The sequence below is a fragment of the Sparus aurata genome, chromosome 1, assembly GCF_900880675.1.
Source record: "Sparus aurata chromosome 1, fSpaAur1.1, whole genome shotgun sequence".
Classification (NCBI taxonomy): domain Eukaryota; kingdom Metazoa; phylum Chordata; class Actinopteri; order Spariformes; family Sparidae; genus Sparus; species Sparus aurata.
In genome coordinates this window covers 19159415-19174345 of record NC_044187.1, presented here as the reverse complement: position 1 = coordinate 19174345, position 14931 = coordinate 19159415, and the positions used below count along the sequence as shown (strand labels likewise).

At 41.7% G+C, this 14931-nt stretch overlaps 2 protein-coding genes across 14 annotated transcripts in view; both read left to right on the top strand.

The window, feature by feature from the left end:
* rbm47 (RNA binding motif protein 47) overlaps positions 1-5031 on the top strand; it is a 35826-nt gene extending 30795 nt beyond the window's left edge. For all 12 annotated transcript variants that reach the window (XM_030420098.1, XM_030420162.1, XM_030420152.1 and 9 more), the window contains 2 exons: positions 931-1124; positions 2148-5031. In XM_030420098.1, coding sequence (XP_030275958.1) covers positions 931-1124; positions 2148-2399 — 446 coding nt within the window. In that variant the 3' untranslated portion in view covers positions 2400-5031. The remainder of the gene's footprint in view (positions 1-930; positions 1125-2147) is intronic.
* Positions 5032-7304: 2273 nt separating this feature from the next.
* zfp91 (ZFP91 zinc finger protein, atypical E3 ubiquitin ligase) lies at positions 7305-14745 on the top strand. 2 transcript variants are annotated; one of them, XM_030414003.1, is made up of 12 exons: positions 7305-8235; positions 8526-8563; positions 8725-8841; positions 9197-9236; positions 10317-10427; positions 10511-10603; positions 10684-10869; positions 11037-11084; positions 11163-11241; positions 12078-12192; positions 12306-12405; positions 12509-14745. In XM_030414003.1, exons 1-12 carry the CDS (start codon positions 7823-7825, stop codon positions 13467-13469), a joined length of 2301 nt encoding a protein of 766 aa, XP_030269863.1. In that variant the 5' UTR covers positions 7305-7822; the 3' UTR covers positions 13470-14745. The 2 variants fall into 2 exon arrangements, with proteins under 2 accessions (XP_030269863.1, XP_030269854.1); XM_030413994.1 differs by having other exon boundaries at positions 7306-8235; positions 11034-11084.
* Positions 14746-14931: the final 186 nt, after the last annotated feature.

Below are 14931 nucleotides of genomic sequence, written 5' to 3'. Positions count from 1 at the left end.
TTTGTAAATTAATTGTTTAACATTTACTCTTTTTTGTTTTGATTTGTAAATCTGAACATTGTCTACAATGTTAAATTTAGGCTGAGATGAGCTGCTGCCCCATCAAAGACTAAAGATATATGGTGGCTTGTCTTAAAACATTAATTTTATGGTGGACAATTCCCATTCTTTCTGTTTCCTTGTTTCCTGACAGTAAGCAAAACAAACAAGTACAAAACAAAACTACAAAATAAAATGCAAAGAAAAGAGGAACACTGGTATTATTCTTTAATCTTCAAGTTTATTACTAAACATACTAAACCCACTAGATTGTTTGTTTCATTATGAATTTAATACTTGTCATTGTTAGAATATTTGGTGACCCCAGGTCCATTTTGTAAAGTGGGGGAACTGGAATGATTTGGCCCCAATCTTAGGGGTCTCGTTCTTAGTCCTAGTCAGTGTGGAATCACAGGATCACCACCAAATTGAAAAGACTTTTGTCCATCTGAAACAATGACTGACGTTGTTTTCACTGTGTGTGTGTGTGTGTGTGTGTGTGTGTGTGTGTGTGTGTGTGTGTGTGTGTGTGTGTGCGTGCGTGCGTGTGTGTGTGTGTGTGTGTGTTGGAGCACTGAGGTTAATCCACAGTTGAGCACCATCATAATCCGAATCACACCCCAATGCCAATTTGTGTAGTTTATTATTTTTTCCTTTTATGCCTAAATTGTTTCCTTCAACCTTTCTCTGTTTGGTTTATCCTTCATTGCTTCATCCATCTGTCCTGTTATAGATTACCTTCAGATAAAGTGTGGCTGTTTCTGTTTGAGCATGGGTGCAAGATTGTGCTTGTCTGTCTACATATTAACCATCTCTTGCTGTGCTCTGCTCTTGTCTTCAGTGGTTCGCTCCATTATCCGAGCTCTCATTCTTATGTCTCTTTATGTGCAGTGGGATTGCCGACTCTGGGTGGGCAGTACCCTGTGTTCAGCACGGCTCCTGCAGCCAAGCTGATGGAGGAGGGGAAGGTGCACACGGTGGAGCACCTTATCAACCCCCTGGCCATGCAACACCCTGAACACACCACTGCTACTGCTGCTGCTGCCACCGTCCTACCTGCGGTCTCTACCCCCCCACCTTTTCAGGTGTGAATTCTGACGTTGGTGTATGTTTGCACCTAAAAAAACATAAAGTTTCTGTTATTATGGATCCCACAGATGGTCTTTCAAGATCCACCCTACACGCTGTTTGGCCAACTTTTGTCATTTTTGCATGACGAAAGCCTCAGGGGCTTCTTGTTCCATGTACTCCTTGTTGAGTACAGCACATCTATTACGTTTTTGGACACGAGAAAAGAAAAGGACAAAAAAAGGGTCAGAGTTCAGCTGAGGCACATTCTTTCCGTCAAAAAATCTTAGAAACTAAAACTGACAGAGGTTTTCCTTGCCCTGGTATTCAACTGGGCAACAAAAGGGAGGGATGGAGAATTTACTGTTTAACCACAAATGAGACAAGGATTGGTTTGTAAAACAAACAGCCAAAAACAGAGCTGATAAACTGGATTGTGAGCTGTAGTAAACACACCAACCTCTTCAGCTGATGCGGCTGCAGTGTCTCGGGGTTAGTTAGGCAGAGATGTCCATATGATGGGCTTTTGATGGTCTGGACCCGAACTGTCCACTCTGCCTACCCCAAAGACGCTCTGGATTGTCTACGGAGAATTAGTGACCCTGAGAGGAACAGAAGCATAGGTCGGTGTGTTTACTGGGGAAACAATAGCTCATTTAGTGCAACACTATGCAATAATAGTTTGAGTCAAACGTAGGGAGCGTAACCAACACAGGTAATCTATCAGAAGTGGTGTAAGGTGCTTCTTGCAAGAAAACGATTGGGATCCTAGTAACGCATCTCAAAGTATACCATTTTCACTTACAAATAGCATAAATCTTTGTATTGGCAACGAAAAAGAGCTATTTCTTTTTATATTACAATGTATTTCTATCTATGTCTTTTGACTTGTTTTTGAAGCCAGCCTCAAGTGTCCATTTGAGGGACAGCAGTTTTGGGCTTATTTTTTCAGCCCCTGGAGGTTGCCATTTGTTAATGAGATGCTTTAGAAATTGTCTTATTCACTATATTCCTCCTCCTCTTTTTCAAACATTTCCCAGGGCCGTCCGATCACTCCTGTCTATGCCATGGCCCACAACGTACAGCGTATCCCAACAGCTGGTGGCCTGTATGGAGGTGGATACGTCCCCATCACAAACTACGCTGCCAACACAGCGGCTCTGGCCGCTCTGCAGAAGAATGCAGCTGTGGCGGCTGCAGCATATGGAGGATACGCAGGCTATGCTGTTCCACAGGCCTTTCCCGCCACAGCCTTCCAGCTGCCCATCCACGACGTCTACCAGACATATTAATGTGAGGATGGGACCATGTGACTGAACGACCACCACAGTCTGTCCCATCACTTGAACTCGTGAACATCCAAAAGCTCGAAAGGAATGTCGTTTGAAGCAAATATTAAGAAAACAGACAGTGAAACAATGACAACCTGACATCTCATATCAGCCTCAGTGTATCCTGGATCCAAAGCCAACCACATGACAGGCTTAATTATGCAGCATCACTGTATATTAGAACACATATAGAGGACAGTCCACTCAATGAGGAAACCTGTACCCTTATGTGGTGACAGTCACCCCCCTAACAACAAGCATTACTCACATATCTTTCTCTCTCTCTGTCTCTCCCTCTCTTCTACACACTGAAGGTACATTCAAGTATTTATGAGGAGAAGATACATATTTAAGGTTTATTCTCTGTAGATTTCTCATTATTGGGGAGGTAAAGTTAATTCAAGGAAAGTAAAAGTACTAGGAACTACTGACAGGAGAGGATACCACTGAAGACAACTGTTTTTGGATATACTAATGTTTTTCTAGCATTTTTTTCCATTAATATAGTATGGTAGCCAATTCTACGTGCTGTAGGTGATGCTGTCCGTCCATGCTGGTTGAATGTGTATGCTTCAAACATGGTACTTTTTGGTTTATTTCGTTTTATTTGTGTTTTAAATGAAGGTTCTAAGTGTCGTGTTTCTTTTGCCTATATTTAGCTTTTTTCTCTCCTCCTTAACTTGGAAACATAGCGTGGTTTAGTTGAAGAAAAGTTGCCAGCTGAATAATATTATTGTGCCAGGTTTGTTGGGAAGAAATGCTAGTGAAAGAAAACTGGAAAGGCAAGGTGGTTTATCTATAAGTCTGACAGACGGCGACATCATGAACACGTAGATGTTTCCTATCCTCAGAAAATGCGCTGACAGGGGATTAAGACTGAACGGATGCTAGTTGTTTTGTTTCTCATTTATGCATATCTTTATTATTATTTTTTTGTTTTTTATTGTTTGACTTTTGAAAGGTGAACAAATATGGACAGGAATGAGAGACATGTATCTATATGGACTGGAGCACTAAAGAGCTCCTGTATTTGCCAACGCTAACCAAAAAAAAAACTAAAACTAAGGCTACAAACACTCCAGTCTCATGATATTAGAAAGATTGTGTCTGACTACAGTGCCTTACATCTGCATAATGTATGTGCTACCCTGTGCTTGTCACTGTGCCTTACATTGCAAAATGAATGGAGTTTCCTGCATTCATATTTCCATTGCACCAAATTTGTGGTATTACTGTTTCGTGGTGAGACGAGTAGGTTCTAATCTCTGCAGTCAGATGTGACAAGGCTACCTCTCCTGCGGTAGCACTCCATAGACATTGTCTCATCTTTATTTCTCGTCCTCCAAACTGCTTTTGACCGAGGTGCACTTAAAACGTATTTATAAAAAGCAAGAGATTGCGACTTTCAGATGAAGAGATGTTCACACGCGAACTGGGCTCTTTTCAATGCCTGTGTCTGTGACCGAGTTTTTTCCTAAAGCATAAAAACATAAAATAACCCTGATGAATGTTTAGAAGGCACTTTTTAAACTCTGAAAAACAAGTGTAATACTGGACTGGGAATCACTGGAGCAATACCTCATGCTGAAATATAAAAGTAGCCATGCACACAAATGTAACGGATGCAAACTGATCATGAAGTCACACTCCACAGCCATCTTTATATGAGAGCATGTATTTGTAAAGCAGTTCTGGTAGTTCTTTTTTTATTATTCTCTGCATATTTTCTCATTTTTACTGCATTTTAAACAACATGATGTGTTTGACTTGACGATGGGCTGTATTTTGAGAAAAAAGAAAAGATTGATTATCCACAAACGAGTCTCATTTCACTCCATCATCTACATTTTGCTACTGCTTTTATTATGTTCTTGTATGATGACAATACGTCAGGATATATTTAATATATGCATTACATGTGTTGTGTATGAAGTAAGAAGAAAAGGTATAATATATTCTAAAACATATTTCTTTTCTTTATTTACACATTGTTTAGGGATTAAAAAAAGTCAGAGTAACAAAAGTAGAAAAAATATGTTTTCTTTTTTGCCAAAGTGTCCAATAGTTTTTAAAGAATTCAAGGTTATTGTGTTTTTGTTATGTGTAATATTCTGTTTGCTGTTTTGAACTGGATTCAGTGTTTTGAGTGGGAACAAGAAGAGCTACTTTTTTTATCAGCTTCAACAGCAAAAAAGACTAAAACTGGATTATTGTGTGTGTTGAGCTGCTGGTTTTGCGACTGCAGATGTCAGTAACAGCCATCCAAATTTTACCCTCTGCTTGTTTTCCCACTCATTACACATGCTTTATTTTCTTTTGCTTGCATTTCACCTACACTGCAGCAGCAGGATGAAGTCCCTCTGCTCCTTGTGTCAGTGGTGTGGAGCCATGTATGCCTAGTTTAACATAGGTGTTACCATTTAAACTCTTGCTAGTGTGTGCCTTATTGCCAAGATGTGCCCTTTGCTATGCCTTTGTAGACCTATGCAGACTGTTTTCTATCTGATGGTTTGTTTAAGAAAAAAAAAAAAGCTTGTTCGGTCTTGTTATATTTATAGTGATAAAGTAGATAAATAAAGCATTTTCAAAAGGATGCAATGCTGTTTTTTGTTTTGTTGGTCTACATTGTTCAAACACGTTGTCTTTACTATGTCAGCTAGCCTTAGTTTTAAATTAAACTGAATAACTGTGAAAAGTGCAAAAGGGGTGAGACGTTTCCTGACTGTAACTCCGACCTTTGTGAATGGAAACCCATCCCTGACCCGATACATCAGCTACTATTGGGCAATGTGTCGTGATAGAGAGAGAGAGCGAGCAGTGTTTTGAGAATGTTTCATAAACTTCTCCGTCAACTTTACTCCAGAAACATGTTGTACCCCGGCGAGGAGCTCAGCGAGCCTTTTCAGAACATTAGTAGCCCTCATTGTGTAGAACAACATGAGGAGGAGGAGGAGGAGGGCAGTTTCAGGTACATGGTGTTTTTATGTAGTGTATCCACCTGCCAGACAGCAGTTTAACCATTAAAGTACTGAGACAGGTTACAGGAAAAAAAACAACAATCTTAACTATTGGAAAGGACTGTTATTTAGAATAATTTTGAAGTACTTGCAATTTAGTTGAGTATTTCCAACTTCCTCTACTTTATACCTCAACGCCACCACAATTTGAATACTTTTAAACTATTAAACTCTATTACATTAATTTGATAACTGCAGGGACTAGTTTTTTTGGAAGAATTTATGCTGCACTGATTTTGATAATAAGAAAAATGCTAAATTTCGGATCAGATAATAGGCCAGGCTGATAATCTGTCGATCCATGGAGTATAAACACTCATCAAGTCACTCATCGCACTAAAGTATAATTTTGAGGTTCTTTACTTGATTTTATGCTACATTGTACTTCTACTCCACTTCATTTTATAGGGAAATATTGTACCTTTTCCTTTATCTGACTTTATTTACTACATACTACCATACATCCAGGTCAATGATGCAAACCAGCAGTATATAAAGTATTTAAAAGCCAACCTTGACTTGCTGCAACATTACAGTGATGTACACGTTAAGTACAATTTTGATGTGAGACTATTACTTGTTCCTTACTTGTATCATCAGCAGGATAGATATAAAGGCAAGGCAAGGCAAGTTTATTTGTATAGCACAATTCAGACACAAGGCAACTCAGAGTGCTTTACAGGCACACACAAATTACATTAAAAGACATAAAAATTTCATTTAAAAGACATTAAAAATTGCATTGAAAAACATGAAAAATAGCATTTTATAAAGAAACTGTCATGTTTTGGGAGCATGAATGCTGTTGTTGATGCATGCACTCCGATTCTCTGCTCATTCTTTAAACATGCGTGCAGTGATCGTCACGATTTGTTCATAGAATTGACATGTAGAAATATGCGTGAATTTTGCCATTCAAGACTTAACGTGTATGTTATCAAGTGATCGGCTGAGGACAGTAAAATGCCTAATATCCTGCACCATTATCTGCTTTCAATAATCAAAATATTTATTGGTATCCGTATCAATATTCTTAATTCTGGCCCTAGTAGCGTCAAAACCTACTTTTGTGGGTTTGCCCTTCCCATTGACTAAAATACCTCATGGCGGTTTCTGTAAGCTAAATAGAACCGTTACAATCTCTGTCAGGCATGAAACAAAAGTACATTTATTTCTCAGAAATATTATCTTTAACACCACGCCTGCTTTATCACATCTACAGATAACAGGAGTAGAATTTAGACCAAGTTCAATTCTGTCAGAGATGAACAGCGCACTATACATTTAAGACAATATTGCCATCTGGTGGTAAATGAGGCCCATCAGATCAGCCTGCAGCAGAGCTACACAGCTCTTACCACACAGTGCAGGTTTTTCACTGGCAGCCATGTTAGCTTCACTGTCATCAGTGCAGAATATTGTAGGAAATAAACCATAATTCATCTTACTTGAGGTTAAAAATGAATTCAACATATGCAAGAAGAAGATATTACCATACACTTTGAGCGTTGAGTGAAATATTGTCATTTATTTAATTTATTTAGCACATAACACAAACCATATTGCAGTGCAATAAAAAACACTGAAAACATTTCAGACATTTCACCTGTTTGTCAGGGAAATATTCTGCATGCATGGATTTATTTTTGGATAATTACATTAATATTGTATAATTTGTTGTTACAGTAGAAAGAAAGTCCATTGCTAATCATACACAAAATATTTCTATTTCTTATTCTTTATCCTAAAGTGATAAAAACACGTGAAAAGAAATAGAAATACCCTTAAAATAAAGTCCGAGCTGTGGTGCTTCAACTCAAACTACATTTCCCATGATGCACCAGCGCTCAGCCGTGTGCACGGTGCCTTTGCACGGCTTATGCCGTCTCCGCAGATGTATAAACACTACGGACCTGCCGACTCCATCTTCTGGAGGCACGGAGGTAAATCCAGTTAGTTTATGCAGCTTCTGAAATGCGTTGCCTCTCCTCCTGAACGTAACCTCCGTTTATATTTGGCTTAAAGGAGACGCAACAAAGCGCACAAAATGGTTGCGCTCCAGGCCCGGGCGAATAAGTAGGTTTACTATAGCTTTAAGAACGCGAAAATAGTGTCTGCTTCTTTAAAATGATATGGGTTTATTGCTGAATAGATAATTAAGAAAAGTTTTCAATGTCTAATCAATAAATGTATGCATTTAATTTGCGACGAAACCGGCGCATTGACAGAAAATGCCCCACTGTTGGATAAAGGCCGCTTGCAATCAAAACGTCTTTTAACCAGATGTGGACCGTTTTTCCGCACATCGCTACTAAACCTGCTTGACTTTAAGCGGAATTCGAGGTAGGCTGAAGTGTCCTCACGGTGATGGAAGCGGCCGGCGACCGAGCAGAGGATGTAAATAAAGGTGGCGAGCCGGCGGAGGACAAGGCCGCAGAGCAGACCCCGGCCACCAGTTCGAGCGTTACCCCGAGGAGGGGGCTGAGGGAGCGCGGAGCGAGCCGCCCGAGGTCCGGCGGCTCTGCTTCACTAACGGACGTTAACGGAGCAGCGTCGAGCCCGCAGAGCTCGGGACGGGTTTTGAGAGACAGGTCAACAAGGGCAGTACCGGCCTGGCTGAAGGACAGCAAGAGCGACGACGACGAGGACGAACCGAGCCCGGACATCGGCGCGACCAAGCGGAGGAAAGTTTCCAACTCGAGGCGGAAGAAAAATTCAGAATCAGCGGGTTCGGCTGAGGCTGGAGGGGGGGTCGCAGGTGACAGCCTTCAAGGCACAGAGTAAGTTTGTAACAGAGCAGTCCGAGCCGTACATTTGTTTACATCGAGCCTGTCACGACTTTTTACATGTGTGTTTGTGTCGGCGGGGTCAGTTCCTGCTAAAAGCACGCCTTCAGCATAGCTCGTCCCCTTTCTTAAGCTCCGCATGGGGAGGGTGGAGTAACACTTACCTGGGTCTGCAAGATTGTCATATTTGCATTCAGTGCTGCCGCTTTTAAACAGAGTAATGTTGGCTGTTCCTCTGCAGGTGGAGAAAAAGTAATCTCAGTGTTTTTGTCTCCTTCTTTTAGCTCAGAGGACCCAAAGAAACCTGCCACAGATGCTCAAGGTGATCAGTCTTTGACATGCCCACATCTTATTCTGTATAAGTGGATGGGGGCAGATTATGTGTGCATTGGTTTATGTGTGTGTTGTGTCTACATATGCCTGCACCACACACTTCATGGCACACAGTATGTTTGATGGCATGCCTCTGCTCCATCACTCCAGCTCTTCCCTCCCGACGCCCCCCGGCCCAGACTCGTGCCAAGCCCCCGTCTGGCAGGGCCGGCCGCGGCTCTGCCAAGCCTGTGTGTAAGACCGAACCTGGAATGGAGAATCCAGCTGGTGAGCAACCTGTTGACAGTGAGCGACAGTGGTTCAGCATGTGGGCCTGTGATTCAGGCAGAGGCACTGAGGCTTCAGGATGTTATTTATTCCATTAAAACCCTTCAGCTACATTTTTATTTAATTGATATGAGCTGGTTGCGAATATGGATTTTCAGTGTAACTAATGGGATCAGTGCTGTCTGGTTAGTCTCTTCTACTTCCAATAACTCCCTTGCAGCAGACTGAAATGAAATGTTTCTGTGTTTTATCTATTTTGCCCAATTTTGAACAAGTTTGCACGTCATCTAAACTCTAAGGCGTTAGTGTTTTTGTTGCCTCTCTCAAACTGATGTCTTTCTCTGTTTGTCTGCAGCAGTGGAAAGAGAGTTGAACAATAAAGAGAAGTGTGACATGTAAGCATATTTTTGTTCCTTTGGGTAAAACATAATATGAACTCTGTAAGCAAGTCTTATTCTTTTACGTAATGGTTAATACATGGTTACGGTATAAATAAAAGAATCACGTGAACTGAGCCTGGTGATTGATGTGATGGGATCATGTTGGATTTTATCATCAGTTTAACAGTTTGACGCAGTCAGATCAGATCAGATTGGTTTGTGTTCTGGCTCTGTGGAGTTCTGCAGTAAGATTTTTAAAAAGTGACACAAAACTACATGTTTGGTTTTATCAAAGGAGGCTGCTAGAGGGTTAGAGAGTTTGCATAACAGTTCTATATATCTTGTTCTGTTATTTATGGCCCCCTGTGCCCATGTTTTTTAAAGTCTACTGTCTTCAGCCCTATTCTCACCTGACTAGTATTGCCCAGAGGCCTTAATTAATGTTTATAATGACGCAGGACGTCTGTGACCTTAATCCTGGGCAAATCTGCCATGTCTGTATTTGAAAAGTAAAAATTCCACCACCCATCATACCCACACGTCATGTGATAATAATAGTCCTGCAGAAATCCGTCTGTGGATGACTTGGGGTTGCATTTCTTTTTAAACATCTGTTGTGAGCTTGTACGCATTCAACCGCTGTGCTGCAAGTTCCAAGATACTGATGTCTAAAATGAGTGACAGAAGGCAACAAATGGTTTTCATTTACTTGATCTGAATCAGCTGTAAATGTGTATTTATGCTCGCAACGCATGCAGAGTCAGCAAAACAACTCTAAACTATGTTAATAATGTGGCTGCTGAAGAAGAGATACTTAGCCTCTGAAAATGGAAAGCTGTTAAACAGAGCCTTGACCTCATATCAAGGAGATAATGTCAGTAAATCCAAGTAAAATACAAACTTTGTTTATCCCATGCAAATGCACCATACGACGCACAAATGTGGCAACCTAATTTCTAAATCACACGTGGTCTCCTGGTTATACTAGTCCAGCGCGAATCAGGCTTTACTTGTGAATTGTGAGAGTGTGTGACTAAGTGAGAGTTTTGCGCTGTGTTTTGATGATGGCTGTGTTTCACACTTCTGCTGTCTCAGTGAAAAGAAAGAAAAGGAGAGCGAGGATGTTGCTGAGCCAGTCTTGGATGATGAGGACCCTTCATTTCAGGGTGACCCAAACGACCACAACAACCAGCCACAGAGTCAGAGGTATAATCATCTCAAGCGCCTCTGCTTGACCCTGAGCACAAGAGGGGAATTCTGTTTCAAGTGATTTGTTGTTTTGCTTTCAGTGGCGCAGAGGAGGAAGAGGCCCTCAGCAGTGATGAAGACGTTCCTTTTAGAGACGATCTCAATGACCAGAGCTATGATCCGAGAGCTGAAAGGTGTGTTTCTCTGACATGATCAGAAATGGAGCCCCATCTGTTTTGTTTACCAACTGGATGATCTCTCTTTTCTTTCTTAGGGATGTCCCTAAACCAAAGCGGAGACCTCCCCCTAAACAGAAGGAGAAGAAAGAGAAAGAGAAAGCACCTAAAAAAGAGAAAGAGGTTGCTGAGATAAAGATAGAAGGTTTGGACAATGTGGAGAGTGTGGAAGAGGAAGTGAAGCTAGAGGAAGAAATGGTGGAGGACCCAGATGGACCCAGGAAGTAAGCACAGCACCAACTGATGTGTAACAAAGTACATGTTGGATAGATTCATGTTGCATGTGTGTTTAATGAGCCACAGTTATACCTTTACTCTTTTTCAAAATGACATGTTAGAACAAGCCTTTCTATCCTTATTTGCATCAATCGTATTTGGTTTGTTTAAGGAGAGGTCGGCGGAAAAAAGACGATAAAACCCCAAGGCTGCCAAAGAGAAGGTGAAGTTGCTATCTGCTTTATTTAATATTTGGTTTCAGTGTTGTGACAGTGCAATGACACACGCTTCACCCACACAGGAAGAAGCCCCCAGTGCAGTATGTGCGCTGTGAAATGGAAGGATGTGGGACAGTCCTGGCTCATCCTCGTTACCTGCAGGTCAGTCTCAGCAACCACACAGTGCCACTGAGGGCTGTCTGTCACTCTCAGCTGCCGCATCACATCATAAAGGGGTTAGGACTGCTACAAGCATTTGTTTTTAATCCTGATTCAATTTCAGACAGTATTTAATTTGACCACACATTCCTCTTTAGTAGGGTTGCAGCAAAGATTTATTTTAATTATCATTTACTCTGCCAATTGTTTTCACAAGTTGTTTAACCGTTTAGTCTTTATAATGATAAAACAGATGTGAAAAATGCTCATCATAACTTCTCAGAGAGACGTCTTCAGAATGTTTCTTTTATCCAACCGGCAGTCACAATCCAAAGACTCTTCATTTACTATCATAAAAGACAAATGTTTGAGATATTTGCTTAAAAAGATGACTTTTATGTATCGATTCATGAAAATAGTAAAGGTGAACTCTGTGATCTTCACATATTCACACAAAATCTCATGCAGACCAACATCTTACTGAGGCCTTGGTCACACATGTGACAAAATCAACATTTGCCTCTCGTTCACTCCCACTCTATGAGCACAAAGGGGCAAAACAAGGTTCACATCCGGTGGCATAAGCTTTGCTGAACTTTTACCAGTCAAGTTGCAGCCACAACCAATAGCAAACACGTGTGTGGTTGACCCCTCAAATCAACTACAAAGCAGCAAACTGACTCACATCCTGCTCAGCCCACATTTGTACTTTGTTTTCATTCACCTGCATTCACATAATGTCTGACCGCGACCGTACAGGGTCATCTTTTAGTCTCCGTGCCATTCCATCCAACTGATGCTGACATACTGTTCTACATTATCTCTGTTTTCCATGCCAGCACCATATAAAGTATCAGCACTTGCTTAAGAAGAAGTACGTCTGTCCTCACCCGTCGTGTGGGAGGCTTTTCCGCCTACAGAAGCAGCTGCTGCGACATGCGAAGCACCACACAGGTACATTTGCATGGCAAACAGAAAACAGGAATTGGGTTTCATCTGTCTGCCGGTTTTTGTCATAATTAAGTATTTGGAGGACACGTCTATATTTTTGTGTTTTGTGGTTCTAGACCAGCGGGACTACATCTGTGAGTTCTGTGCTCGTGCCTTCAAGAGCTCCCACAACCTGGCTGTGCACCGCATGATTCACACCGGAGAGAAGCCCCTACAGTGAGTACTTTGTATTAGAAGTCTGTGTTTGAACATTTTTGTAACTCTCTTAATTTTTTTGAGATGACTTCAATGCATTGTCTCTCACTTGTCCCCCCAACAGGTGTGAAATCTGTGGCTTCACGTGTCGTCAAAAGGCGTCTCTCAACTGGCACATGAAGAAGCATGATGCTGATGCCACTTATCAGTTCTCCTGCCCAATTTGTGGCAAGAAGTTTGAGAAGAAGGACTGTGTGGTGGCCCACAAGGCCAAGAGCCACCCTGAGGTGCTAATAGCAGAGGCACTGGCAGCCAACGCTGGCGCTCTCATCACAACCCCCGCCTCCCTGCTGGAGCTTTCAGGAAACCCCATGCAAACGGAGGTCACTGCCCTGGATGTGAGCCAAATAGGGCAGGATGGGCAGGTGGACCAGCTGAGCCAGGAAGGGCAAGTCGGGCAGCAAGTGGCTCAGGTGTCCCAGATGGGCCATGTGTCCCAACAAGTGAGTCACCAGGTGGTTTTACTGGGACAAGACCAGAGCCTCCATGCCATGCAGGTGCCAGTGACGATCGCCCTGTCCCCCCTTGACCCCCCTTCGCCAGCTGACAACCAGCAGCAGACTCACCTCCAGCTCCAGATGCCCGTCCAGTTTGTGCAGGCGGCTCAGCAGTCACAACTGACCCTCCATTCCAGCTCATTGGTGACCCAACATCAACCCCAGCTCCAGTCTCTGCAGTCGTATTCCTCCCAGCAGCAGAACCAGGGCCAGACGCAGACACTCCAGATGACCTTCCAGCCGGTCAGCCAGTCTCAGACCCACATTCAGCAGATCCCCATCCTAGCCACTTCTCAGCAGCTTCAGACCCTACAGACGGCCGCCCCAAGCCCCCATCCCCATCCCCATCCCCAGTCCCAGGATCCAGCTTCTACCAACGGGGACAGCTTTATTCTGGACAATCCCGTGCTCTCGTCTTCCGCTCAGACAGAGGCTGTAGGGGAGGACGGTGTGGTGTGGGAGCATACGGCACAGGGGGAAGTTCTGTCGGACGGCGCTGAGAGGCATTTGCAGCAGGCCCTCATGTAAAACACAAACCAGAAATGGAGGCAGATTTTGTCATCTGTGACCTAATATACTGTAATGCAATGTTTGAGGTAAATGTAGGATCACCAATATATTAAGTACTGTTCACTCATAGTCATATTTGGTAGCTTTTTAGAATATCTGTATCAGGGAAAGATCTGTGTGTGTCTGTATGTGTAAGTCATTGCCTTTGTACATAACAGTCCTGTAACTAGCCTTTTATTTGAGTGTGTGTGAGTGTGTGTCTGTGTGTGTGTGCGTTGATGCTGAGGTTATGTCGCAAAGCTGTTGCTATTATGCAATAATATAGCATACCTCTTAGTTATATACAGCACATTAAATGCCTAGTGTGTGGCATCAAGGTTCCTACTGGAATAAATCAACTGTTTTTTATTATGAATTAACACCAAATACACATTAGAAAGCTGTAAAACGTCAGTTTAAATGAATAGGCAGCTATTTTTTCATTTATTGTCCAGATCTACTGTAAAGCCTTTGTTTGAAAAGGTTAAAAAGATATAACAGAAAATGATTTAAAGTCACACAAAAAAAAAATCTGCAAAGGTGTAGACAAAAAAAGTCATTTCACAAGCCTGTAAAAAGTCACAAATGTGCATATTTTAGCAACTTATTTCAGTGTAATGAATCTGTTTCAATGACATCTGTGCAGTAGTGTTGTCCAAAATATTGATACATAATCAAATCTGAATATTTGAAACTATTTAGTTCCCTCGTCTACCAGAAATAAATTGACTTAGATGCTGATGCTCTTAGTATACAGAACTTTTAGTGAAAATCTCAAATTTAATGCCCTCTATGATTTGTCAGTTTTTCCCTGTGGTACCAAGTATCAGTATTTTTAAAGGTATTGTATTAAAGTTACAAAATTCCAGTATCATGACAGCACTACTGTGCAAATGTGTGTTAAGCTTGGCTGCTTGTAGTCTTTAAAAAGAGTAACACCCCTATAATGTATGTACTAATAAAAAAGTTCTCGGTTATTATAGGCAGCCAGAAGGTGACCGTGGACAATGTAAATCACATTTGAACCCATTTAAATAACAGTATAGCACAGTCACTGAAATAGTCGAACTCAGATTTTGTCAATAACCTTTCTAAGTGTAACGTAATTTAATAAGCAAAGCTATGTAGAGACCTTGGAAAACATACGTATGTCAATACTAAATCTGCACCTCTCTGATTTGTGTTTTAGGATGTGCTGTAGAGCAAACACAAAAACTGTTCATTTATATGATGTAAATAAACGTCTTAACATTTATCCAAAGTGTATTCACTGACAGTTAAGAGAACATAATTGTGTGAGGATAACCCAAACAACAACGATCTTAGTGTCCCCCTGAAGGCCTTCAACTTTGAATCCTCATGGACTTAGCTGAAGTCACCTGGTAAGTGTTTGAGTGAGAGACGCTTTAAGAGAACAGAATGGTATAAATACGACTGGGAT

Bases quoted from the DNA above. Each gene is read 5' to 3' on its own strand.
- zfp91 (XM_030413994.1), top strand. From the start codon at position 7,823: ATGGAAGCGGCCGGCGACCGAGCAGAGGATGTAAATAAAGGTGGCGAG. The intron at 8,236-8,525 runs GTAAGTTTGTAA...TCCTTCTTTTAG, and splicing joins GACAGCCTTCAAGGCACAGA to CTCAGAGGACCCAAAGAAAC. The intron at 8,842-9,196 runs GTGAGCAACCTG...GTTTGTCTGCAG, and splicing joins TGGAATGGAGAATCCAGCTG to CAGTGGAAAGAGAGTTGAAC.